The sequence below is a fragment of the Sus scrofa genome, chromosome 2, assembly GCF_054392235.1.
Source record: "Sus scrofa isolate SSC_HxYL_T2T_F1_AM1 chromosome 2, Sscrofa_HxYL_maternal_Yorkshire_Landrace_v2.0, whole genome shotgun sequence".
Classification (NCBI taxonomy): Eukaryota; Metazoa; Chordata; class Mammalia; order Artiodactyla; family Suidae; genus Sus; species Sus scrofa.
This window is the reverse complement of record NC_139384.1, coordinates 5,118,628-5,143,006: the sequence shown is the minus strand read 5'-3', so window position 1 is coordinate 5,143,006 and position 24,379 is coordinate 5,118,628. Positions and strand designations below refer to the sequence as shown.

General features: G+C 59.7%; 3 protein-coding genes across 19 annotated transcripts; 2 read left to right on the top strand and 1 right to left on the bottom strand.

Moving 5' to 3' along the window:
* Positions 1–6,244: 6,244 nt before the first annotated feature.
* RAD9A (RAD9 checkpoint clamp component A) lies at positions 6,245–12,809 on the top strand. 7 transcript variants are annotated; one of them, XM_085010596.1, is made up of 11 exons: positions 6,245–6,362; positions 6,448–6,518; positions 6,946–7,074; positions 8,054–8,168; positions 8,289–8,356; positions 10,075–10,184; positions 10,274–10,383; positions 10,493–10,557; positions 10,648–10,785; positions 11,525–11,735; positions 11,827–12,809. In XM_085010596.1, the coding sequence occupies exons 4-11, from the start codon at positions 8,166–8,168 to the stop codon at positions 11,920–11,922; spliced, it is 801 nt and encodes a 266-aa protein (XP_084866722.1). In that variant the 5' UTR covers positions 6,245–6,362; positions 6,448–6,518; positions 6,946–7,074; positions 8,054–8,165; the 3' UTR covers positions 11,923–12,809. The 7 variants fall into 7 exon arrangements, with proteins under 7 accessions (XP_084866722.1, XP_003122511.1, XP_084866723.1 ...); XM_003122463.6 differs by having other exon boundaries at positions 8,257–8,356; XM_085010597.1 differs by lacking the exon at positions 8,289–8,356.
* On the bottom strand, positions 12,771–15,736 carry PPP1CA (protein phosphatase 1 catalytic subunit alpha; the record flags this gene model as incomplete). Its single annotated transcript, NM_001044559.1, is given in 7 exon segments — positions 12,771–13,038; positions 13,122–13,256; positions 13,339–13,562; positions 13,954–14,058; positions 14,657–14,887; positions 15,019–15,150; positions 15,647–15,736. Coding segments are annotated over 7 exon segments (993 nt in total). The 3' UTR covers positions 12,771–12,927.
* Positions 15,737–17,428: 1,692 nt separating this feature from the next.
* On the top strand, positions 17,429–23,477 carry TBC1D10C (TBC1 domain family member 10C). Of its 11 annotated transcripts, none has more exons than XR_014836777.1 (10): positions 17,429–17,474; positions 17,711–17,890; positions 18,593–18,692; positions 18,881–18,988; positions 19,076–19,182; positions 19,383–19,497; positions 19,995–20,260; positions 20,363–20,552; positions 22,131–22,285; positions 22,815–23,477. XR_014836777.1 is itself a non-coding variant. In XM_013994034.3 (10 exons), the coding sequence occupies exons 2-10, from the start codon at positions 17,739–17,741 to the stop codon at positions 23,142–23,144; spliced, it is 1,323 nt and encodes a 440-aa protein (XP_013849488.1). In that variant the 5' UTR covers positions 17,429–17,456; positions 17,711–17,738; the 3' UTR covers positions 23,145–23,477. The 11 variants fall into 11 exon arrangements, 10 of the variants coding, with proteins under 10 accessions (XP_013849488.1, XP_084866728.1, XP_005660690.1 ...); XM_013994034.3 differs by having other exon boundaries at positions 17,429–17,456; positions 20,195–20,260; XM_085010602.1 differs by having other exon boundaries at positions 19,387–19,497; positions 20,133–20,260.
* Positions 23,478–24,379: the final 902 nt, after the last annotated feature.

The window sequence follows — 24,379 nt, the reverse complement described above, 5'->3', positions numbered from 1 at the left end:
GATGCAACCCCAGAGCGGGTGCTTGGTGCCCCGTGTCTCGGGTCTGGGGACAGTGGATGGCGAGCATCCCAGGACACTGAGGCAAGGGCCTGGGGACTCAGGCTGGGCTCCAGGCTGCAGAGACGCCAACACTGCCTTCTGGGTCCCCAAGGCCAAAACCAGCCTCCAACGGGGGCCCCGAGGGGGCACTGAGGGAAGCCAGGTCGCCTCCCGGAGGCCCTCCCCGCAGGCCAGCAGGCCCCAAACAGCCTCCTTCCCCTCTAACTCATGAATGGAGCTGTCATCCACAGATTTATCTAAACCTTTTGTGAAGCTATTTATACTTCCAGCCGAGACCACATCTCGGGGTAATGAGTTCCATCGGAGCCGTCCCCTGCTGGGGAAGCAGGCTGTCTTTGATTTGTCCTAAACTTACCTCGCCTGTGCTCCAAGGGGGCCCTGTAACTCCAGCATGCCAGGTGGCGGCGAACAAGCCTGAGCTTCCCACTTCCCATCTGTGGGTTTAAAACATTCCATCCCATCCCCCCTCCACCTCAGGCCCTGCAGACCAAGGGACCTGGTCTCTCGTCTGTGCCTGGGGCCTGGCAGGGTGACCCACGGAGGGTCCAGCATCCAGGGGCCGCACGCAGGGACCCCCCCACCCTCATTCTCCCACCCCCGCCGTAATTCTCCTGGCCTCCAGTTCTTCCTGGCCCCCGCCACAGCCACAGCCACACCAGATCCTAGCGGCGTCTGTGACCTACACGGCAGCTCACGGCAATGCCGGATCCTTGACCGACTGATGCAGGCCAGGGATCGAACCCACGTCCCCATGGATGCTAGTTGGGTTCTTAACCCTCTGAGCCGTGATGGGAACTCCCCTCCAGACCCTTTTTTCTGTAATGTTTCTGTGGGGGACTTACCGCCCCGGGTCCCAGTGTAGATTTGCCTGGCAATGATAATTTATTTTGTCCAGGGTCCTGACCCTAGAACACCTCGAGAGACGCCTCTGAGGCGAGGCGCTAGGACCCAGCGATCACAGTAACAGCATCGCCGACGCTGTGTACTAAGGGCTTTGTCACCAATAGGTTGATCCTCACAAGAACCCTTTGAATTAGGGACTATTACTTCTCGCCCCAATTTACAGATGAGGAAACTGAGGCCCAGAGAACACAAGCGATGCATCCATTTGCACAGAACCTGAAAGACATAGAGCCACGACTCGGACCTAGGCAGGCTGGTGCCCTGAACCCTACTGTCCACCTCAGCAGACAACCTGGCTTCAAGTCTCATACCCTGAGTCCCAAACCCTTCTGTCCTCCGACAAGTGTTTAATAAACCACTCCGATGTGCCAGGCTGGTCCTGGTTGCTGTGGAGAAATGTACAGGAACAAGAAGCCCAGGGCTTGCCTCGGAGGCTGGAGGCATCTGTGTGCCACACACATTACAGGTGGGCAAGTCACACTCCATCAGCTCAGCGCCCCCAGTGACTCAGAGTGTCTTTGCTCCAGAGCCACCAGGCAAGTCCCATCTTCTGTGTGTGCACAGTCCAGCCGACTCCAGCGGAGCCTCGGCACACGCATGCCCTCTGGTCTGTCTCTCTCTAGCAGAAGCCTGCGAGGGCTCTTTCCCACACTTAGAAAAGGGTGTCTAATGTGTGTGGAATGAATGAACTACTGAGCTCTGAGGAGTCTGCAATTTCAAATCTAACCAGTTGGATGGGAAGTGATGGCTGAAGGGAAGAAATTTCCAGACAGATAATTATAATCATTATTACTATTTTTTCTTTTTACAGCCTCACCTGCGGCATATGGAGGCTCCCAGGCGAGGGGTTGAATCGGAGCTACCGCTGCCGGCCCACACCACAGCCACAGCAATGCTGGATCAGCGCCGCATCTGCCACTGACGCCGCAGTTTGCAGTAATGCCGGATCCTTAACCCACTGAGCAAGGCCAGGGATCAAATCCGAATCCTCGGGGAGACTACATCGGGTTCTTAACCCACTGAGCCACAGCGGGAACTCCCACAGATAATTAGTTTAAAAGTTGGAAACGGTAACCACTTTCCTCCATTCCGTATCTGCCCCCCCCACCCCCACAATTCCACGTATTTACCACTTTTGAACTTGTAGGAGGCCACCTCCACCACGGAGTGCGGGAGGTGTAAGAATGTGGGGTTTGAAAGGAGCTTAAAGCATCTCATCCAACCCCCTCATTTTATCAAGGAGGAAACAGGCCCGGAGAAGGGCCCTGACTTGCTCAAGTCTATCCGTGAGCAAGGCTGGAGTCCCAAGGTCCTTGTCCCCCACTGTGCGACCTCCCTTCTGGATCTGAAGGGCACCCTTGGCTATGACAACGGCAGGCCTGGAGAGGCTGATTGGCCTCTGACTGGAGAGCTCCCTTCCGGCCTCACAGCCAGGGCAGGGGTGGAGGAGGCTGCCAATCCCAGCTTCTCTCCAGAGCTATGGCTGGGTGGGGGGCCCAGGGAAGTGGGAGGGCACCCCCTCCCCCGCCCGCGATCACAGCACATGAAGGTCGGAAGGAACCTCAGGGAGCATCTTGTGCCACCAACCACATCTTACGGCCTCAGAGAGAGGAGGGACATGAGGTCACACAGCAAGTCAGTGGAAACCTGGGACTCCGGGTTGCCAGCTCTCGGCTCCTTTCCCACGTCTGATCCCTTCAGAAAGAAGGGCCAAGTGAGTCCCAGCTTTGGGCAGGTGCGTGTGCGCAAGTATGCAGCTGAAGAAAGACTCATCAAAAGTCCTGAAGCTGGAACTCCTGCCGTGGTCAGCGGTAATGAACCCAACTGGTATCCATGAGGACACCAGTTCGATCCCTGGCCCTTGCTCAGTGGGTTAAAGGATCCGGCGTTGCCATGAGCTGTGGTGTAGATCACAGACACGGCTCGGATCCTGCATTGCTGTGGCTGTGGTGTAGGCCAGCGGCTACAGCTCTGACTCGACCCCTAGCCTGGGAATCTCCATATGCCGTGGGTGCAGCCCTAAAAAGCAGGGTGAAAAAAAAAAAAGAGAGAGAGAGAGAGTGAGATCCAGAGAGAAGGAAAGTAAGGAAGAGAATAATGAATGTTGGGTTCTTTGTGTTTTTCCCCTTGGACAGGATATGAGGGGCTGCACTGTCCAGGGGAGCTGTGGGCAGAGGCAGGAAGTTGAATTTCTTTCATCACAGTGCTGTGCTAATGGGAGTTCCCTTGTGCACAGTGGGTTAAGGATCCAGCGCTGTTGCTGCTATGACACAGGTTCGGTCCCTGGCCTGGGAACTTCCACATGCTGCGGGCGCTGCCAAAACAATAAACAGAGGTTCCTGTTGTGGCTCATCAGATTAAGAACCTGACTAGTATCCATAAGGATGTGGGTTCCATCCCTGGCCTCCCTCAGTGGGTCAAGGATCCCGCGTTGCCACAAGCTATGGTGTAGGCTGCAGATGCGTCTAGGATCTAGCGTTGCTGTGGCTGCGGCATAGGCAGCTGTAGCTCCGATTAGACCCCTAGCCTGGGAGCCTCCACATGCCCAATAAAAGAGACAGACAGACACACACAAAGCAGCGTGCTAAGAGAGAACCACAGGCAGCCCAGCTCCACTTGGGTCACAAACCTATTCATTGAATGTATACTTCCCGATCACCTACAGAGGACCAGGCCCTGTGGGAGGTCCAGGGTTACAGCAACACAAAGCAGACTCCGTCCCTGCCCTCATGGGGCTGAGGTACCAGTGGGGAAGACAGGCATTAAAGTAGATGCGCAGGAAATAATTGGAGGAGACAGAGAAGGCCTCTCTGAAGATCAGCAACGGACCATGAGCCCTAGAAGGAGGAGGAGCCAGCGTGAGAAGGAGAAGAGCCTTCCAAGTGATGGGAACAGCATGTGCTGAGATCCCGAGGTGGAAAAGGATGTGGCTGGTTCAAAGAACTGATAAGGCCCACACAGCTGCAGAGGAAGGCCAGAGGCAGGTGGAGAGATGGGTGGGGTAAATTTACACACACACACACATTTTTTTTTTTTTTTTTGGCTGTGCCTATAGCATGTGGAAATTCCCAGGCCAGGGACTGAACCCATGCCACAGAAATAACCAGAGCCACAGCAGTGACACCACCAAAACCTTAACCCACCGAGCTACTGGGGAACTCTGGGTAAGTTTATATTTTACAGCAAGTGTAGTAATTGGGAACCACTGGGTCTAAACAAGGGAGAGGTGTGACACAACTGACATTTTAGGACAGCCACGTTGTGCTGTGTGGACAGTGGGCTAGAGGAAACCGGCTGGAGGCAGGAAACTAGTCAGAGAGCTCCAACAGTCATTCAGGTGAGAGATGAGGGTGGCCTGAGCCAGGTTGATGTCCGTGGACATGAGAGAGGAGGGTGAAGCTGTCTCATCTGGCAGGCAGAGGATTCAGGGCTTGCTGAAGGATAGTAGCATGCAGAGTGCAGGAGGGGACAAGGTCAAGGTTGATTTACTGACCTAAGCCCCTGGGTAGGGATGCTACCATTTATACTGACCACTCCTAAAAGGCAAGAATAACCTCCTCCGAAGTTTTGGAACCCTTGGTGAAGAACAGGAGTGGAGGGCAAGGAGAGGAAGAAACAGAGTGGGGTCAGAATCGCAGGCCAGGGAGCTCCCATCGTGGTGCAGCGGAAACGAATCCCACTAGGCACCAAGAGGTTGCAGGTTTGATTCCCGACCTCACTCAGTGGGTTAAGGATCTGGTGTTGCCATGAGCTGTGGTGTAGGTCACAGACATGGCTCGGATCCTGTGTTGCTGTGGCTGTGGTGTAGGCCAGTGGCTACAGCTCTGATAGACCCCTAGCCTGGGAATCTCCATAAGCTACAGGTATGGCCCTAAAAAGCCAAAAAAAGAAAAAAAAAGAAAAAAAAAAAACCCTGCAGGCCAGGAGCAGGAGGGCAGTGACCTGCAGACAAACCTGGCCTACTCACTGCAGACAGTACCAGAGGGGCAAGGCTGGGTGTTGGGGGGGGGTGCCCTTCAAAGAACGCGGAGTGCTGCAGGGAACCAGAGGTCAAGGAGTCCCTCCAGGACCTCCTTCATGTGACACACCAGAGGATTTAGGCCCCCGGCAACAGGTAGACCTGTTACGTTGATGAACCCCCCGCCTTTGGCACAGTCCCTCGGTCTTTTTTTTCTTTTTTTGCTGTGCTGTGGCATATGGAATGCCCTGACCAGGGATCAGATCCCAGTTGCAGTTGCAACCCATGGCAATATCAAATCCTTAACCCCCAACCCCCACCCTACCGCTCCCCGTGCTGGGCTGGGGATCAAACCTGCATACCCGCAGGCCAGAAACGGGGAAGATGCCATTGCACCCCAGTGGGAACTCCTTGGCCTTTTTAAAGTGGCCACATGGGGGAGTTCCTTGGTGGTCTAGTGGTTAGGACTCCATGCTTTCACCGCTGCACTCAGGCCAAGGTTCAATCCCTGGTCTGGGAACTGAGATTCTACATCAAGCTGCTGCGAGCCACGGTCAAATTAATGAATGGCCACACACAGGAGTCCACCCTCGTAAAATATTTCCAGTTTCTCATTAGCAACCCTCAGCATTTGGCGCCCCCCCATCTCTCCTCTCATAGACCCATCTTCCTCTGAAGGGGCAAAGCCCCATGCACCGCTAAGTCTTTACTCTCGGCTTCCCCTGCCAGCCACACCCTTCTACTCCTTTCTGCCTGGAGAGTCTTATGTTCTCCGGGATCACTGAAGGAGTCTCCATGCCATAGCCAACAGCCACTTCCCACCCCGAGATCCCGCTTCCATCTCTTTTCGGATGGTGGTTGCTGCATCTGTCAGTGTCCCGCGGCCCCGGAATGGGTGCGACGGTGTTGTTTCGATCCGGAATCCCAACAGACGCCCAGGAAATCGGTACTACGTTTGTGACCCAGGCGGGCTCCCCCGTGCATCTGCAGATTCTTAGGTCAGGGCTCGCTCCTCCGCACCCTCTGAGCGCCTCGCGTTCGGGTGCGCAGCCGCAGTGGGCCCCGCTGACCAGCCGGGCTCCCCAGGGGGGCTGGAGGGGACAAGAGGGGCCTGGACGGCGAGAAGCCGCCAGCAAGGCAGGCGCCCAGCGCTCCCGGCTCACGTGACCGCCCCCCGCCCACTGCGGACCCAGTCACGTGACGGCCCAGCCGGCGAGCGTTTTCTCACGTGACGAGGCGCCAGCGTGTGGCCCAATGAGGAGGCGGGGGCGGGGCTGCCGGGGGCGGTGCGCGGGAAGGAAACCCGGGGCCTCCGCGGCTGCGGGGGAGACCCGGAGGGAGGGCGGCCGGGAGCCGGGGTACGGGGTGGGGCCCGCCGCCAGTCTCAGCCTGGTCGCGGGGAGCAACATGAAGTGTTTGGTCACGGGCGGCAACGTGAAGGGTGAGTTGAGGCCGGCCGGGGGCCGGGACACGTGGGACGGCCCAAGGCTCGAGCCCAACCCGGGTTTCTCCTCTCGTTCCCGCAGTGCTCGGCAAGGCTGTCCACTCCCTGTCCCGTATCGGGGACGAACTCTACCTGGAGCCCCTGGAAGATGGGGTGAGGGGCCAGGGTATTGGGGGAGGGTGGGTTTCCAACAGGGAACCCTAAACTGGGCTCGGAGTCTCGTTCCCATCAGGCAGGATGCTGTTATGCAGATTTGTCTGCTGAGTTACAGTTTCCTCCCCTGTTGTTGAGGTGTCGGCTTGGGCCCGGTCCTCTTCCCAGGCCGATGTGTGAGCTGAGAGCATCTGTCCTCACTCAAGTGTCTGGTGGCGGGTGGGTGACAAGGTAAAATGCGTAGGTGCTGAGGCCGACTCCGGGAAGGCGTCATGGTGAAGGTATCCGCTGACCGCCAGGAGAGGGAGGGTTTTCAACAGCTGATGGAAACGGAGGATAGCAGGGCAAGAGGGAGCAAAAGCCGGCCAGAGGGCTGGGCCTGTCACTGCTGGTGACCGCATCCCTCTCCCTGCTTTTCCTGGTCCAGCTCTCCCTCCGGACTGTGAACTCCTCCCGCTCCGCCTATGCCTGCTTCCTCTTTGCCCCGCTCTTCTTCCAGCAGTACCAGGCGGCCACCCCTGGTCAGGACCCATTGCGCTGTAAGATCCTGATGAAGGTGAGGCCCATTCCTCAGCCGTGGTCATGACTCCCCCAGGAACTCTGCCAGCAGTGTGCTTGCTCTGGGGCAGCTAGTAGGTGGCAGCTAGGGGGAGATATGTATGCAGGAGCAGGAGGGATCCCCTTCAAAATGCAGCAAGGGTGTAGTAAAGACAGCCACGGAGGGGAGGAGTTCCTGTCGTGGCACATTGGAAACAAATCTGACTAGTATCCATGAGGACACAGGTTCGATCCCTGGCCTCTCTCAGTGGGTTAAGGATCCGGCGTTGCTGTGAGCTGTGGTGTAGGTCGCAGATGAGGCTCGGATCTGGCATGGCTGTGGCTGTGGTGTAGGCCGGCAGCTGCCGCTCCGATTCAACCCCTAGCCTGGGAACCTCCATATACCGTGGGTGCGCCCCTAGAAAGCAAAGCAAAAAAAAAAAGATGGCCACTGGGAGTTCCCGTCGTGGCGCAGTGGTTAACGAATCCGACTAGGAACCATGAGGTTGCGGGTTCGGTCCCTGGCCTTGCTCAGTGGGTTAAAGGATCTGGCGTTGCCGTGAGCTGTGGTGTAGGTTGCAGATGTGGCTCGGATCCCACGTTGCTGTAGCACTGGCGTAGGCTGGTGGCTACAGCTCCGATTTGACCCCTAGCCTGGGAACCTCCATATGCCGCAGGAACGGCCAAGAAATGGCAAAAAGACAAAAAAAAAAAAAAAAGACGGCCACAGTGGGTGATGGAGATGTGGAGAGTGATTGATTCAGCCAGGGTCCTGGAGGGAGTGAGGTCATTCAAGTTGGTTCTTGAAAGCTAAGCAGATCTTTCGAGGTCTCCCAGATAAGGAGAACAGCATGAACAAAGGCCCAGAAGGGTGGATGTGTCTGCCTGTGTGTGCGTGGAAGGTCTTTTCCTGGTGTGACAGTGAGAGGGCCGGGGGCGGGGGTAAGGGGCCTTGAGAGCTGGTTGGTAGAAACATTAGGTGTGTGTGCCTCACCCAGTCGTTCCTGTCCGTCTTCCGCTCACTGGCGATGCTGGAGAAGACGGTGGAGAAGTGCTGCATCTCCCTGAGTGGCAGGAGCAGCCGCCTGGTGGTTCAGCTGCACTGCAGATATGGTGAGTGAGCAGCTGGCCGGCCCAGGCGTCTCTGCGGTGTGGAGGTGGAGGTCGGCGAGGCCCACTGAGACCCTGTCTGCCCATCCAGGGGTGAGGAAGACTCACAACTTGTCCTTCCAGGACTGCGAGTCCCTGCAGGCCGTCTTCGACCCAGCCTTGTGCCCCCACGTGCTCCGTGCTCCAGCAAGGTGAGCACGCCCCCTAGTTGCAGGCTGAGCCCTAGGTTTTTCTCTTCCTCCTTTGGGCCTCAAGGGTCAGTTTAAGAAGGCACCTCCTTAGGGAGTTCCCTGGTGACTCAGAGGGTTAAGGAGCTAGCACTGGCACTGGCACTGCTGTGGCTCAGGTTGCTGCTGTGGAGTGGGTTTGATCCCTGGCCCAGGAACTTCTGCATGCCACAAACCTAGCAAAAAAAAGGGGGCACCTCCTTCTTTTTCCTACAGGGTCTCTGTGAACTTCAGAGAGGTCATCCAGCTCTGTTTGCTTTCAGGTCCTTATCTGGCTCTTTGAAGGCAGAGGCTGGAGTGAGGAGGGGCCGGGTGTGCTCTTGTTCCACGTTCCTCACTGTTCTCTGGAGTCTGTATTCTCCACCTCAAAGGTCTGGCTTGGCTTTCTGACCACTCAGACCCATTCTGACTCCTGTTGAGAGAGCAGGTCTCTGGTCTGAGCACCATGGAACATCACTACGTTTTTGTGGCTCAGGGACTCCTCACCTTTCTCTGGCCTGGTCATCCTTCTGGGATGTTCCCCTTTGAAGGGCAGTCTCTCTTTCTGCCTGGTGGGGCTCTAGCCTTGAGGGGTCCCCAGGCCCAGGCAGGAGGCTGGGTGGGGGAAGGCTGCCTGAGTAAGCAGCTGTAGGGGTGGAGCTGTTCTGGGCATTCTGGGTGCCAAGGGGCCCGGGAGACGGGAACTCTGTGGATGCAAAGGTTCCTGGCACAGACCAGAGCAGGGAGGAGCAGCTCCCCTCCACAGCCTCTGCACACTGGATGCTGCTTGCATTCGAGAAACCCAGGGTCTGGTGTTTCTTTTCTTTTGGTAGCTGTGGGACAGGGCAACTCGAAGGTCTCTTTGGGTCCTGACTTGCTGTTTTTCTGAGCTCTATTGAAATAGTGAGGCCCAGGATCCTTTTGGGTAAAGAAAGAAAGAATCAATCTCTGGTCTGGATTTTGAGGCTTTTTCTTTCACCCTGTTTTTATTTTATTTTATTATTTATTTATTTATTTATTTTTGTCTTTTTTTAGGACCTCACCCACGGCATATGGAGGTTCCCAGTCTAGGGGTCCAACCAGAGCTGTAGCCACTGGCCTCCGCCAGAGCCACAGCAATGCCAGATCTGAGCTGCGTCTGAGACCTGCACCCAGCTCATGGCAACGCCAGATCCCTAACCCACTGAGCGAGGCCAGGGATAGGACCCTCAACCTCATGGTTCCTAGTTGGATTCATTTCCGCTGCACCACAACGGGAACTCCTCACCCTGTTTTTAAATGAGCAGCTGTTTCTTTTTCTTCAATTTCAAATTCATGCAAATTCCAGGTGTTATTTCTCCTGTAAATGGTTACCAGTGGGCGTCCCTTCTAGACAAGCTCTTGCTGGGTTCTCAGGGACAGGGTGGGCAGATGCTGCCTGCCAGGTTCGGTTCACTGCCAACAGCCCGTCCTTCCTGCTGCCTTCTCTGGGCTCTGCTCTTGTCTGCCCCAGCTCTTCTTGCAAGCAGACTTCTGTCCCACAGCCGCCTGGGAGCTTTTGACAGGGCAGGGAGCCTGTCCCGCTCCTCCTGTCCTTCCTGGGGCACGCTAGGGCTGGCCTGGTTCTCCTTGGATGTTGGTGTGTGTCACTGTCCTGCCCCAGGTTCTCTCAGAGCCGCTGGGTGGGGCCGAGCCTTGGGTGTCACGCTGTGCGCTCCTTCCAGGGTCCTGGGGGAGGCTGTTCTGCCCTTCCCCCCCGCGCTGGCTGAAGTGACGCTGGGCATTGGCCGTGGCCGCAGGGTCATCCTGCGGAGCTACCAGGAGGAGGAGGCAGGTGAGGGAGCCAGACGTGGCCTGGGACTGGGAGCAGAGGTGGGCTGGGCGGGGGTGGGGCCCAGCTTCCTCCTGTTCCTGCCCCCACAGACAGCACCGCCAAAGCCATGGTGACTGAGATGAGCATCGGGGAGGAGGATTTCCAGCAGTTGCAGGCCCAGGAAGGGGTGGCCATCACCTTCTGCCTCAAGGAGTTCCGGGTGAGGCTCCGCCCCCTGCGCTCTCCGCCCCGCCCCACCCTCGGCCCTCGCCCCGCCCTCTCCCTCCTTGCTTCCTCCGCACCTCACGGCCCTGCCTCTCCCTTCCCAGGGGCTCCTGAGCTTCGCAGAGTCAGCAAACTTGTCTCTTAGCGTTTACTTCGATGCTCCTGGCAGGTGATTCCCAACCTCAGGACAGGGAGGGGAGGGCTCTGGGAAGCCAGGCACCAAAGGCCTTGACCTTGTCCGGATCCACCCCTTGCCTAGGCCAGCTATCTTTGCCATCGAGGACACTCTGCTGGATGGCCACTTTGTTCTGGCCACGCTCTCGGAGCCGGACCCGCACTCCCAGGATCTGCGTTCCTCAGAGCTCCAGAGGCCAGCACCTCAGCTTCAGGCTCACAGGTAAGCGCACCCACCCACTCTCCCCCTCCCCTACACCGTGCACCCTGGCCAGAGCCTGCTTCTAGCCCCCACACACACTTCCCATCAGGCTCCAGCCCCTGCGGTGCTCACAGCTTCCAGCCCTGCAGATCAGCTGGGCTCAGAGATCCCTCCCACTCAGAGATCCCTCCCACCCAGGGAAGTGTCCCCAAGGTCGGGCTGGCTTCCTTCTCTGGCTGAGGCCTCCTCTGAACCTCCTCCCGGGCCAGGGAGGGAGAGGGCTGCCGGGAGGCAGGGGGCTGCCTGGGGTTGGGGAAGCAGGTGGCTGGAAGGGCAGGTGGGTTGGGGAGGATGGGCCCAGTGTAGTCTAAGCGGAGGAAGTTTGGCCTGGCCCCCCGCCCAGCATATCCCTGGGCCCCTGTGCTCTCCAGTTCCTGTTCCCCTGGGAAGGTGGGGGCTTGGGCCCCAGGTGGCCCGGCTCACAGGACTTGCCGCTTCCCTCCCCCAGCTGAGCTAAACTGGCCCCCAGGACGCCTCCCTCGGGCCTCTACCTCAACTCTGATGAAAGGATTCCAGGTCCGCCCCCTCCAGGAAGCAGCCACTTAACCCCTGCATCCTCTCCCCTCCCACCAAGTCAGGAAGGAATAAAAGCGGGAGGTTACAGGGCTCCTGCAGCTCCCCGCCGTCCCTCCAAGGTGGGGCCCCGCCTGTTCCCCCTCTTCCCTCCCTGTTCCTTTGCTGATACCGTCTCTGCCCCCAGCACACCCCACCTGGATGACTTTGCCGCGGACGACATTGACTCTTATATGATCGCCATGGAGACCACTGTGGGCAGTGAGGCTTCCCGGGCCCTGCCCTCCGACTCCCTTTCTCCTGGCCTCCAAGCCCTCTGCAGCCCTGGCCCTGACTCAGAGGAGGAAGAGGACGACACTGAGCCCAGCACAGTGCCTGGGACACCTCCACCCAAGAAGGTAGGGGCTGGAGGCGGAGGCGGGGATGGGCAGGGATGGGAGGCCAGGGAGCAGCCTCCGGAGCTCACTCGGCTTCCTGCTCTCCCGCCAGTTCCGCTCGCTGTTCTTCGGCTCCATCCTGGCCCCCACACACTCTCCCCAGGGCCCCAGCCCTGTGCTGGCTGAAGATAGTGAGGGTGAAGGCTGAGCCCCGAAGTCCGGCGTTGGGAAGACTGGACCAGATGAAGCCCCAGCCACCCCCTCTCCCAGCGCCAGCCGTGGGTGGGGACGGCTCTTCTCCTTGGCAGGTGGTAAAGGTGGGCCCTGCTGGAGCTGAGCTGGCTGGTCCTGCTACTGTCCCGCGGGCCTTTCCTGGGTATCTGACCCGCCTGGGTCCTGTCATCTTCCTCCAGCACCGCACTCCCCACGCCCTGCCAATCATGTCTGTTCCAGGCTTGGTGCTGAGCTGCCACCTGCAGGAGAGGTCCCTAACCACCTCATCCACGCTTGTGGCCCAGACTGGGGCCTGCCTTCTCCACACCCACCTCCCTAAGAAAAAAAATCATAGTGGGGCTGCTGGCCTCTGCTGATCCACCCCTGCTGCCAATCATGACCTGTCCTGCCCTCGAATTGTGGGCACACCTCTGAGATGCCCTGTGGCGGACATGTAGTTTTGCTTACTTTCCTAATACTCTCTGGTGCTGGCCTGGAATCCCAAGGGACCCTATGGACCTGAGCATGTGGCTGGGGTTTCCCTGGCCGGGGCCCGTGCCCAGTAGGCCTCCCAAGTGGCTCTGGGCAGAAGGGTTGCCAGGCTCAATGTTTGGGACAAGGGAGACAGAGGCCGTGGCGAGAATCCAGCTTTGACCTTTATTCAAGAGACCAGATGGGTTGCCCCAGGATCCGGCTGCCAGCCCTGAGGCCAAGCAAGGCTGGAGACCCACAATCTGGCCCTGCTTTGCCCTGAGCTGCAGCCTCAGCCCCAGGATCCTGCCTGCAGCCACTGAGGGGCGGGCGGAGGGAGCCCTGGGGGGTTGGGAGCTGCTATTGATTCATAAAAAAAAAAAAAAAAAAAAAAAAAGGAAGAAAGAAAAATACACCAAGGCTCCGTGTTCCCCATGACAAGTGGGCCTGGGGGCCAGTGTGACCCCCCCTGTGGCCATGTGATTTCTGTACAATCCACCATCTGGGATAGAGGGCGGGCACATGGAGGCTATTTCTTGGCTTTGGCGGAGTTGCGGGGTGGGGTGATGGGCCGGCCTCCAGGATTCAGGCCACTGAACTGCCCATATTTCCCCTTGTTCTTGTCGGCGGGCTTGAGGATCTACAAGAAACAAGCCAGTCAGGTTCATGGGGCCAGGCCAAAGGCCCCCGGCCCCTTCCGGCCCCTTCCGGCCCCCTGCCCACCTGGAAGGAGCACATGAGCGTCTCGTCCACGCTCATCATGGCGCCTGCGTTGTCAAACTCGCCGCAGTAGTTAGGAGCTGAGAAGAGTGTCACCAGCTGCCTCTTGGCAAAGAACTCGTAGCCATCTTCTACCACCTGGGTGAGGGTGGGGGCAGTTAGTTCAGCAGGTGCCGGCTGCCCCGCCCCAGCCCAGCCCAGCCCAGCGCCGCCAGCCCACCTGGTGTGCCCGGCAGATGAGATCCAAGTCGTGCTTGTGCAGGAACTTGGCCACCACCTCCGCTCCAAAGGTAAAGGAGACGCCGCGGTCATTCTCGCCCCAGCCCTGCACGTCCTTGTCGGGGTCAGACCACAGCAGGTCACACAGTAAGCCCTGGTCAGGCACGTCTGTGGGCCGCATGATACGCCGAATCTGCTCCATGGACTGCAGGTCGGGGGACAGGCCTGGGGAGCACAGGAGGTAGATCACTTCCTTGAGCCTCAAAACGAGGCCCCTGCCTCCTCCGGGAAGCCTTGCCGATCAGCCTCTGTCCCCACCCCTCCGTGGTCTCCTGGGAGCCATGACAGGCAGACCTCGCCACCTTCTGCCTCTCGTAGCCCCTGTTTCTTCAAGGAGCACAGGGCTCCTTGGAGAAAGGAGACAAACTCCACGTGTGAAGCTGTGGCCACGACCTGACAGCACAGCCTGACATGAGGGTGCGGGGGGACTTCATGGAAGAAACGACTCGGGGGAGAACTGTTGCAGCTGATGCCTTTGTCCCCAAGCCCCCCGGGATGGGGCCAGGCTCGTCCCTCCCAAGCACTCCTCCAGCGCGGGCCCCAGAGCTGCTCTCACCTCCGTGGCAGCAAAAGATCTTCTCGTCCACAATGGCAGCGATAGGCAGGCAGTTGAAGCAGTCAGTGAAGGTTTTCCACAGCTTGATGTTGTAGCGTCTCTTGCCTGCCCAGAGGAAGGAGGTGGCTCGTGAGAAGGCCTGGCTGCCCCACCTTCAGCCGGGGTCCCTGGGCCTTGCAGGGCACATCATGTGCTGTTCAGACACAGCTGGGAGGGAAGCAGAGAGGGCAAGGAAGGGAAACCCATCCCACTGCCTACCAGCTTTCCAGGAACCCCAGCATTCCAGTTCTGGAACAACCTCAGGGTTGGCACCCACCTGCAGCACATGAGCAGGGCCAGGCCAAGACCAGGTCTGTTTATCTCTGCTTCTGGCAAACAGAGTCCAGTCCAGACAGGCAGCCTAAGTGCTTAAGTAACGGATGCGCTGGAGGGGAGTGTCACTGGGCAAGGCCCTTATTAGAATACGGGCAGCCCTGCAGCCAGCACCCATTCACCAGATCCCTCCTGAGTGCCAGGACCCATGCCAGGAGGGCAGGTGGAGAGACCTGAACTGGCCTGGCCCGGCCCTGCCTTCACGGAGCTCAGTCTAGCAGGTATTTGTCAGACACTGATACCCCAGCTGCCAGGCCAACTCGAGGGTCCCTCTGAATGGCCAGGAGAGCCCTTTAGGACCCGGGCAGCCCCAGACACCCATGGCACTTACACTCATCGTAGAAGCCATAGATGCGGTTGATGCTGGCACACTCGTGGTTCCCACGGAGCAGGAAGAAGTTCTCCGGGTACTTGATCTTATAGGCCAGCAGCAGGCAGATGGTCTCCAAAGACTGCTTGCCCCGGTCCACGTAGTCCCCCAGGAACAGGTAGTTGCTCTCTGGAGGGAAGCCGCCGTACTCGAACAGCCGCAGAAGGTCATAGTACTGGCCGTGGATGTCACCTGGGACCCAGGGAACCAGGTCAGGTCTAGGTTCAGTCTAAACCTGAACCCAGGGATAAGGCTGGGATCCAGGGACTTTAGAGGGGCCAAAACCACTTCCAGGAAGCAAAGGGGCTGGGCAGGGGGCTCACCGCAGATCTTGAGGGGTGCCTCCAGCTCCAGAAGGATGGGCTGGCTCAGGAAAATCTCCCGGGATTTGAGGCACAGACCACGGATCTCGTTCTCTGTCAGCTGTACATTCTTTCCAGGCCGCGAGCCCTGCACTGAGGGTGGAAGGAGCGTCAGGACCCTGGTCCCTGAGACTAGGAGAGGGTGGGTGACACACAGGCCCTCATGAGCACTTCTGGGGCGCCTGGGCCCCTCCTTGCCCAGAGGCAGCTGTTGCTGCTGAGCCTCCTGGGACCGGACCCCAACTACCCTCAAGGCACTTGGGAGGGGACTGCTGTGCGCAGGGGCCCTACCACCCAAAGCCTGATAGCGCAGGACCCCTTCCCGGGTGGCTAGGCTTCTCGGGTTTCTCCCTCACCCCAAGAGCCCAGGCCGACCCATGCGCCCCGGCCCTGTTCCAGCGCGGGGAACAACCCCAGACCTCCAGGCGCGCCGCGATTTGGCGGGGAGAGCCACGGCCACGGGACCTCGCGGCCCGTCCCCGCCCAGTCTAAGCTGGCCCTGGGAGGGGCAGGTCCACCCGCGCGCCACTTCCGGGCCGGGAAGGGGGCCAGGGCGCGGCGGGCGCCCACCTCCCCCGCCCCGGCCAACCTTCCAGCAGGCGCCCGATGATAGAGTCCAGGTTGAGCTTCTCGCTGTCGGACATGGCGGCGCCGCCGCTCTGGCCCAGCAGCTCCGGGCCCGCTCCTGCCTCCCACCCTCCCGCTGCCTCCTTCCGGCCTGGCTCTCCTTCCGCCCGGCCCGGCCCGGCCCGCCCCGGCCCGCCGCCCCGCCTCCTCGGCCGCCCGCTCCGCCCCTCGTCGCCCCGCCCCGCCCCGCCCCGTCCGCTGCCCCAGCGCTCTAGCGCCTCCGCCGGACGCCGGGCGCAGAGGCCCAAGCGGCCCGGGGGGCGGGGCCTCAGTCACGGGGCGGGACTCGGACGGAACGCCCATCTCTGGGGCGGAGCCTCTTGGTGGGCGGGGCTTCGAGGGGCGAGGTCGAGTCTAGTTCTGCCTATGAGAAGTTGGCCACCCCTTTCCAGAGAATATGGGACAGGAAGTGCTGTGGAAGTTGTTTTTCTCTTTTAAGGGCTACGCAGTCCTTCTCACCTCCGCCCTGGGCGGGAAGTTGGTGTGAGCTCATCGGTAACTCATTGGGTCTCCCCAAATACTGCCGATCAAGTCCTTGAAGTGCACAGAGATAGCAAAGGGTTGGTCCAAGACCTGGACCTAATTCAAGGGCCTCTACCTCCGGAGTCTCTGTGGCCCCCAGGTGACTGACCAGACCTAGAAACCTGTCACTAAACTCCAAGCCCATTTTGGTCCACAGTGCCTGTGATGCAAGCTGAATTAGCGGTTAATTTTTTTTTTCTTTCTCAGCTGCACGTGGAAGTTCCTGGGCCAGGGACTGAATCCAGGCTGGAGCTGCGACCTATGCCACAGATGCAGCAATGCTGAACCAGCGCCTCTACAGAGACAAGCCATACCACTAATCCGCTGCACCACAGAAAGAACTCCTATCTATGTATTTATTTATTTATTGTCTTTTTGTCCTTTTTAGGACCACACCCACGGCATATGGAGGTTCCCAGGCCAGGAGTCCAATCAGAGCTACAGCTGCCAGCCTACACCACAGCCATAGCAACACCAGATCCTTAACCCACTGAGCGAGGCCAGGGATCAAACCTGAAACTCCATGGTTCCTAGTCCGATTCGTTTCCACTGTACCACGATGGGGAACTCCCTGTTTTTTTTTTTTTTTTTTTTATGTTTTATCATTGCCTTTTGAGTAGCATAATTAAGCTACATTGTGCGCATGTGAAAAATGTTATTTCGTGAAGAGCAAACATTCAATAAACCGTAATTCTCAGAGTTCCCATTGTGGCGCAGCGGAAATGAATCCAACTAGGAATCATGAGGTTGCGGGTTTGATCCCTGGCTTTGCTCAGTGGGTTAAGGATCCGGCGCTGCCGTGAGCGGTGGTGTTGGTCACAGACACAGCTCAGATCTGGCGTTGCTGTGGCTATGGCGTAGGCTGGGGGCTAGAGCTCCGATTAGACTCCTAGCCTGGGAACCTCCATATGCCGAGGGTGCGGCCCTAAAAAGACAAAAAAATTAAAACAAACAAACAAACAAAAAAACGTAATTCTCATTGGAACCTTGAATTGAGGGTTTTACATGCCAGTAACCTCAAATCTGGAGGCAGCCTGGCCTCTCTACCTCTGACAGGCCCTGGCTCCATCACACCCAGCCCACGACACAAACCTGTATCCACCCAGCCCACCAGGGTGGTGGGAGGAGCCCAGGGCCGCTAGGGCAGGCCGGAAGCGCCTGAGAGAGGAAGGGGTAACCCCCCCCCACTCTTGGGAGGGGCCCGAAGCGGGTGGCTGAAGCTGTGGCTGAGGAGGAAGTGAGCGGAGGAGGTGAGGTGCGGCAGGGAGGTAAGCCGGGCTGGTGCGGACGGGGGCTGGGTCTGGGTCTCTACACAGCAGCCTGGCCTTTCTGCCACTTCTGGTTCTTCCCCACTCCCCACCTCTATCCCACAATGAAGAGGGGACAGAAGAGGCTTGGTGAGATACCCTGAAGTCTGTCCCCTCTGACCACAGTCAGGTCCTGGGGCTGGGGACCTGGCTGGCCAGGGGCTGCCTCTCACCTTGGCTCTCCCCACGTCTTGCAGCCTGTTGGCATCAGGGGTCTGTGACACCATGGCCCAGGCCCTGGGGGAGGACCTGGTGCAGCCTTGTGAGCTGCAGGATGACTCCAGCTCTTTGGGGTCTGACTCAGAGCTGAGTGGGCCCGACCCGTATCGCCAGGCTGACCGCTATGGCTTCATTGGGGGCAGCTCAGCAGAGCCAGGGTAAGTGGCGAAGGGATGAGGGGGGCGTGGTGGGGAGCTGGGAATGAGGGTGGGCGCTGGGGGCTGAATTCTAGAGTGAGGCCCAACCTCCAGGGTCCTGGGAGGGGCACTGCTCTGCAGGTGCCAGGTGGAATCCTAAGGCTGGCAGGACTGCAGGGGGTCAGTCCCTGACTGTCTCTTTGACTCTCTGTCTCTGAGGCTTTGTACCCACCGTTGGGGCTAAACATTCTCCCCCTTTTCATCTGGCCCAGGAATCCCAGATCCAAATCGGAACCCACACCTCTTCCTCCGCCAAGCCTCCCCATTCCCAACACGCAGATGGGAAGACAAGTTCAGAGACAGATAGGAAGGTCACACAGCAGATCAGAGACAGAATCAGACTCAAACTCATGACTGCTGGCTTCTAGTCCAGGGCTCTGTCTATGAGTTGTCTCTGTCCCTATCCTGGGGGACAGCCAACCAGCCCCTCCCCCAACACACACCTACACACCCCTTTCAGCCTCTCCTGCTTCCGCCCACATCGGAGCCACATCCTTCCCTGTCCCCATGACAACCACTGGCAACTCCTGGGTGACTGGTCACCCCCAGCCAGGGCTTCCCAGAGATCTCCAGGGCCAGGAGTTGGGTAGCAAGAAGGGTAGCAGATACGGGCTCTAGGGAACAGGTGCCCAGCGCCTGGATGCCTGTGCCATGTGCCCGCAGGCCAGGTCACCCGCCTGCAGACCTCATCCGCCAGCGGGAGATGAAATGGGTAGAGATGACCTCGCACTGGGAGAAAACCATGTCTCGACGATACAAGAAGGTGAGGGGAGGGAGGCTCATCCCCCTGGGCCTCGGCCCACACCCTGGACCCCTCCTGGGTCCCAGCAGGCCTGCCTTTTCTCCCTGCTCCCCAAAGTGGCCTTCACAATGACCGGCTGGTACCTGGGGCCTGCCAACAGGAGCAGGGGAAGCTGGCTGGCCTGATGAGGCCCCTTGCTTCACCCGCAGATAAAGATGCAGTGCCGGAAAGGCATTCCCTCAGCCCTGCGGGCCCGGTGCTGGCCCCTGTTGTGCGGGGCCCATGTGTGTCAGAAGAACAACCCTGGCACTTACCAGGTGAGGGGATTGGCAGGGGCTCCACCGCCCCGGCCCTGGCCCTTTGCCACTCTGAGCCTTCACATCTGCCTTCTCGCCCACCCACAGAAACTGGCTGAAGCCCCTGGGGACCCACAGTGGATGGAGACCATTGGCAGGGACCTGCACCGCCAGTTTCCTCTGCATGAGATGTTTGTGTCACCCCAGGGTCATGGGTACGAGGCCACTCATGCCCAGGGACCTGCAGCCCCAAAAGCCCCAGGCACTCTGGCCTAATCGCCAGCCCAGCTCTATGTCTTTGCAGCCCAGAAGACCCAGCAAGGCCCCTGAAGGGCCGAGGCCTGGGCAAGGGACGCTAGAGGGTGGGAAGGGATGCCCGGAGGGCCGGCCCCTGACAGGGTCTCTTCTGGCACAGGCAGCAGGGCCTCTTGGAGGTACTGAAGGCCTACACCCTGTATCGGCCAGAGCAGGGCTACTGCCAGGCCCAGGGCCCCGTGGCAGCGGTGCTGCTCATGCACCTGCCCCCAGAGGTGAGTACCCTCAGCCCTGCCACAGGGACCCAAGACCCTGACACCCTAAGCCCAGGGAGCCATGACCCGAACCCCAGGAACTCTGACTTCGGTGACCTGAGACCCTTGACCCCCAAACTCTAATGCTAGGGACCTAGTGATCCTTTGCCCTGGACCCATGGAACTCTGGCCTCAGGGACCTGGGATCCTTGACACCCAGCGACCCAGGGCCTCAAGACTGCCAACCTCAGGGACCTTCAAGCCCAGTGACTTTGAGTCTAGGAACACAGACCCCTGACCCCTGACCTTTGCCCCGGTGATCTAGGAGTCTCGACCTCATCGCTTTGACCTCATGACTCCTGATTCTGAACCCTGGGTCTAGGATCCCTGACCCCAGTGACCCCAAGATCCTAGGACTTGAACTTTGGGACCCTTCCTCCCCTAACCAGTGAGCCCCAACCCTGTGTCCCTGAAATTCAACCTCCTGTGTCCTATGACTTCCAACTTTGAACCCCCAGACCCCCTTGGTAGGCCTCTGGGCCACTGGAAGCTTTTGGCAAGACCTGCCCCCTCCGTCCCCTGCACTGCATCCAGGCTCCTGGCTCCAGAGTCACCCTACATGGTGTCCAGGCCCTTCCCAGTGCCCCTTTCCCCAGCCCTGTGGTCCTCTCCGTGGTCCCCCCCGCGGTGGGCACTCAAGACCTGTGCCCACCCTCAGGAGGCCTTCTGGTGCCTGGTTCAGATCTGCGAGGTCTACCTCCCTGGCTACTACGGGCCCCACATGGTGAGAGGCTGGGCTGGGGCCCCAGGGCACAAGGGGAGGGGCCGGGCGGGCTGGTGGGAGCCTGGGGACCAGGAGCAGCAGTGCTGATGGACGTGGCCGCAGGAGGCTGTGCGGCTGGACGCCGAGGTGTTCATGGCCCTGCTGCGGCGGCTGCTCCCGCGCGTGCACAAGCACCTGCAGCAGGTGGGCGTCGGGCCCCTGCTCTACCTGCCCGAGTGGTTCCTGTGCCTCTTCGCCCGCTCCCTGCCCTTCCCCACGGTGCTGCGTGTCTGGGATGCTTTCCTTAGTGAGGGTGAGTGGGTGGCCGGCCAGGTGGGTCGGGTCGGGGGTGGGGGGAGGACGGGGCGGAAGGAGTGTGCCAGCGCTGCTCTGCCCCGCCGCCACCGCCAGTCCTGGCTCAGGGTCTGGATGCTGGGGTGTGCTGAGGGTGATGGCACCACGTGACTCTGAGGACACAGCCCGGTGCTTGGCCAATGCCAAAGAATGGTAGCCACACCCCCAGGCAAGGTGACCACCATGGGGAGGGCAGCATCCACGTGGCAGAGGCCCGGCATCGGGTAGATGGAGGAGAAGCCGGAGAGGGCGCAACAGGGGCACAGCTTGGGGGCCGGGCATGGCGTGCAGTCATGGCCGACCGAGCCCACCAGCCCTTGGTGACTGTTCTTAGAGGCCAGGCACCGGTCTGGAAGCAAGGGCCACTTGAGTGAGTGAGACCCACATTCTAGTGGGGGTGGGGATGGGAGGCGACGGGAACCAAATTAACAAGATATTTATAGATTGTCATAAGTTCCACGAAGAAAATACAACAAAGGAGGAGCCAGAGTGCAGGGGAGTGGCAGGAGGAGGGTGCTGTTTAAAGATGCTTGTGGCTGCTCCAGGGGAGAGGTGACCGTGCAGGGACAGTGTGGAGGCTGAGAGGCCACCCAGGCTCCAGGCCACTTGTGTGTGTCGGTGGGGGGCGAGGGGTGCGGAGGTGATGGGGAGAGGTGAATCCCAGGGCCAGGCCAAGAGGGGGGTAGTCGGGGCAGAGCTGAGCTGGACTCCTTGGGTCTTTGGGGTTCTGCTTTGGTACCCCCATCCATAACCCACCTGCATGCTGTTCTGTGTGAGTTGTCTGGTGGTTGCACCTAAATAATGGTAGGAATCAATCAGTACACCTATTGAGCACCTGCTGTATGCCCCGTTGGCTTCGGGCTGACCTAGAGCTCTGGCCACGGGTGCCCAAGTTGCCATCTCCATGGCCTCCCCTGCAGACCCCGAGGGCGGGGAGGGGCGGGGCTGTCTGGGTGGCCGAGCTGTCGCTGCCCTCTGCCACAGGTTTCCTTTCATAATGGTGACAACGGTAGTCGTTGCTGTTATCTCTTCACAAGTCACAGTTGTCCCTAGGCCTCACTAGTCCCCTGACTGCTTTTCTCAGCAGACCCGAGGCTGCCAGGAAGGGATTCTGAGGCTCCAGGAACAGGCCCAAGGTCACAGCCATGTGTGTGCGTGTGTACGTGCACCTGTGCCCTGTGTTCTTGGCTTAGGGGTGAGAAGCTCTGGCTAGACATTCTCTAGAATCAGAAGGTCACAGATCTGAGCTGATCATCACCGCCCAGCCCTTTCTTGGAGGGACTAGGAGCTGAGACCAGAATGAGAAAGCTTGGTTCCTGGCAGGCTGCTGGGCCCAGAAGTGTCTGTGGCCCCAGACATACTTGCCAGGGTCCCCCCAACTGGCCTTCTGCTCTCGGTCATTGTTCCTGGCCCGGTCAGCGGCAGCAGAGCTGCAGGAGGGTGGAAGGAGTCTGGCCAAGGGCAGGTTCAGGTGCAGACTGAGCAATGGCAGGGCTGGTCCCTCATTGAGCTAACCCCCCCACCCCTGGGTCCGCAGGTGTAAAAGTGCTGTTCCGTGTGGGGTTGACGCTGGTGCGCCTGGCACTGGGTGCCACCGAACAGCGCCTGGCCTGTCCGGGGCTCCTGGAGACGCTCAGTGCCCTTCGAGCCATCCCCCCCGCCCAGCTGCAGGAGGAGGTCTTCATGCCCCAGGTGGGTGCCCCCCGACTGCCTGGGAAACTGAGTCCCAGAGCCGCAAGTCAGAGTAAGAACCAGGTTTGGAGTTCCCGTCATGGCACAGTGGATATGAATCTAACTAGCATCCAGAGGATGCAGGTTCGATCCCTGGCCTCACCCAGTGGGTTGAGGATCCGGCGTTGTCGTGAGCTGTGGCGTAGGTCACAGACGCGGCTCAGATCCCATGCTGTTGTGGCAGTGGTGTAGGCCAGCAGCTGATGCGACCCCTAGCCTGGGAACCTCCATATGCTGCAGGTGCGGCCCTAAAAAGACAAAAACAAAAAACCCGGGGCTCTGTTCCTGTCCTCTGAGCAGCAGAGAAGGTGGAAACCCCAGGCCTCAGATGGCTTTCTGTGGCTCTTTTAGTCTATCTCTTAGTCTGTCAGCCCCTCAGCCCTCAGCCCTCAGCCACTTCCTGGGCTGTGCACTGCCCGCCCCACCGGGACCTCACGGTTTCCTGCCCTCCCCCAGGCAAGGCAAACTCAGTCCCAACTGCTCCCCACAGGTGCACAGCGTGGCCCTGTCCGAACAGGACCTGCAGCGGGAGATCAAGGCCCAGCTGGCCCAGCTGCCGCCCCCGAGGCCCCAGGCCCGCCTGGCCGGGGCCCAAGCCATCTTTGAGGCCCAGCAGCTGGCAGGAACTCAGGGAGCCGCCCGGCCCGAGGTGCCCCGCATCGTGGTGCAACCCCCGGAAGAGCCCAGGCCACCACGGCGCAAGCCCCAGACCCGAGGCAAGACTTTCCACGGGCTGCTGACTCGGTCCAGGGGCCCCCCAATCGAGAGTCCCACCAGGTCCCATCGAAGCTCCACCTCCTTCCTGGACACCCGATTCTGAAGGCCCCACTTCTGAGGGTACCACAGACTCCATGTCCTGCAACCCAATTGCCTGAACAGTTGATGCCAGTCTGGAGTGGGCACCGCACTTTACCGCTGGGATATGAGGCCTGAGCTCCCTTCGCATGAGCTGTGTCAGCCACAAGGATGAAGGAAGGTCCCAGAAAGTGAGGTTTCAGGGACCCAGGTCAAACCGCCCACCCATGGAGCTGTCCTGGTGCCTGGGCCCTTGCAAAGGTCAAGCTGGAGCTGAAGGAGTGCGGGGTAAGGGCACAGGCTCGGCTAGGGGACCCCAAAAGGCTCCTGGGGGGCCTGGAATAAAGTCTGAGCAGAAGCCTGTCTGGAGTTCTATGGAACATCCCCCACCCTGCAACCCTCGACCAATAGCCCGTCCCCTGCCCACCCCCCAATGCAGCCCTCACAGCCCCGCCCCTCCTGGTCCAGCCCTGGCTCCCAGGACGCACCGAGGCTGCCCATTGGCTGCTGGAAGGTGTTTACCAGAAACAGGAACCAATGGTAAGCCCCTGGCGTGCCCAGCCTCTTGGGGGCAGGCAAGGCTCCTGTGCCTGTGGGAGGAGGGCTCCCAGGGGGATGCTGGACCCAGAAGTGGGGCTGTGTCCCCTATTGTCCTCTCTCCCCCTGATGGTTCAGGACACCCTCTCCCAGGAATGGGGCACACTAACCCAGTCTGGCCCCCACCCATGGTCCTCAGAGAGAACCGGCCAGAACAGAGGCCTAGTGTGCCAGGACAAAGGGCCCACAGGTCCTTGTCCCCTCCCTCAGCCCCAGCCACACCGCGGGGGAACTGCCACCATGGAAACCCCCTCCCACACTGGCTAATTGCCCCCGTGGGTGCCTGGGGTGCCTGGGACAGGAGCCGTCGCCAAGACAACGGGCCTGGTTCCTGGGCAGGCCTGTGTCCCGCAGAGCCCATTCCCAGTGCCCCACCTCCCTAGGTGCCCTCCCCGGAAGGGGGGAGGGTGGGGGCATTGCCTAGAGAAAGTGAGTCCCACTTGGGACTGGGGGAGTGCCTCAGACCCCCGATTTGGAATGGTCTAGTGCCAGGACCACACGCCGCAGGCTCTCTCTGCATATATGCTTGTGGCACTTACCATGTGACTGGCCAGGCCCTGGCTCAGGGGCAGACCAGCCCAGTCCCAAGGAGCCTTTGGCCTGGGAGAGGGACTCCCGGAGACCCAGAGGCAGATCTGAAGTTTGCCTGGGGAAACAGGCTCA

What these genes read in the sequence shown, in the direction of transcription:
- RAD9A (XM_003122463.6), top strand. Translation starts at nt 6,329, where the DNA reads ATGAAGTGTTTGGTCACGGGCGGCAACGTGAAGG. An exon ending in GCTGTAAGATCCTGATGAAG is followed by an intron (nt 7,075 to 8,053) that starts GTGAGGCCCATT and finishes TGCCTCACCCAG; the next exon opens with TCGTTCCTGTCCGTCTTCCG. An exon ending in GGACACCTCCACCCAAGAAG is followed by an intron (nt 11,736 to 11,826) that starts GTAGGGGCTGGA and finishes CTCTCCCGCCAG; the next exon opens with TTCCGCTCGCTGTTCTTCGG.
- TBC1D10C (XM_013994034.3), top strand. Translation starts at nt 17,739, where the DNA reads ATGGCCCAGGCCCTGGGGGAGGACCTGGTGCAGCCTTGTGAGCTGCAG. An exon ending in TGTCTCGACGATACAAGAAG is followed by an intron (nt 18,693 to 18,880) that starts GTGAGGGGAGGG and finishes CTTCACCCGCAG; the next exon opens with ATAAAGATGCAGTGCCGGAA. An exon ending in GTGTCACCCCAGGGTCATGG is followed by an intron (nt 19,183 to 19,382) that starts GTACGAGGCCAC and finishes CTTCTGGCACAG; the next exon opens with GCAGCAGGGCCTCTTGGAGG.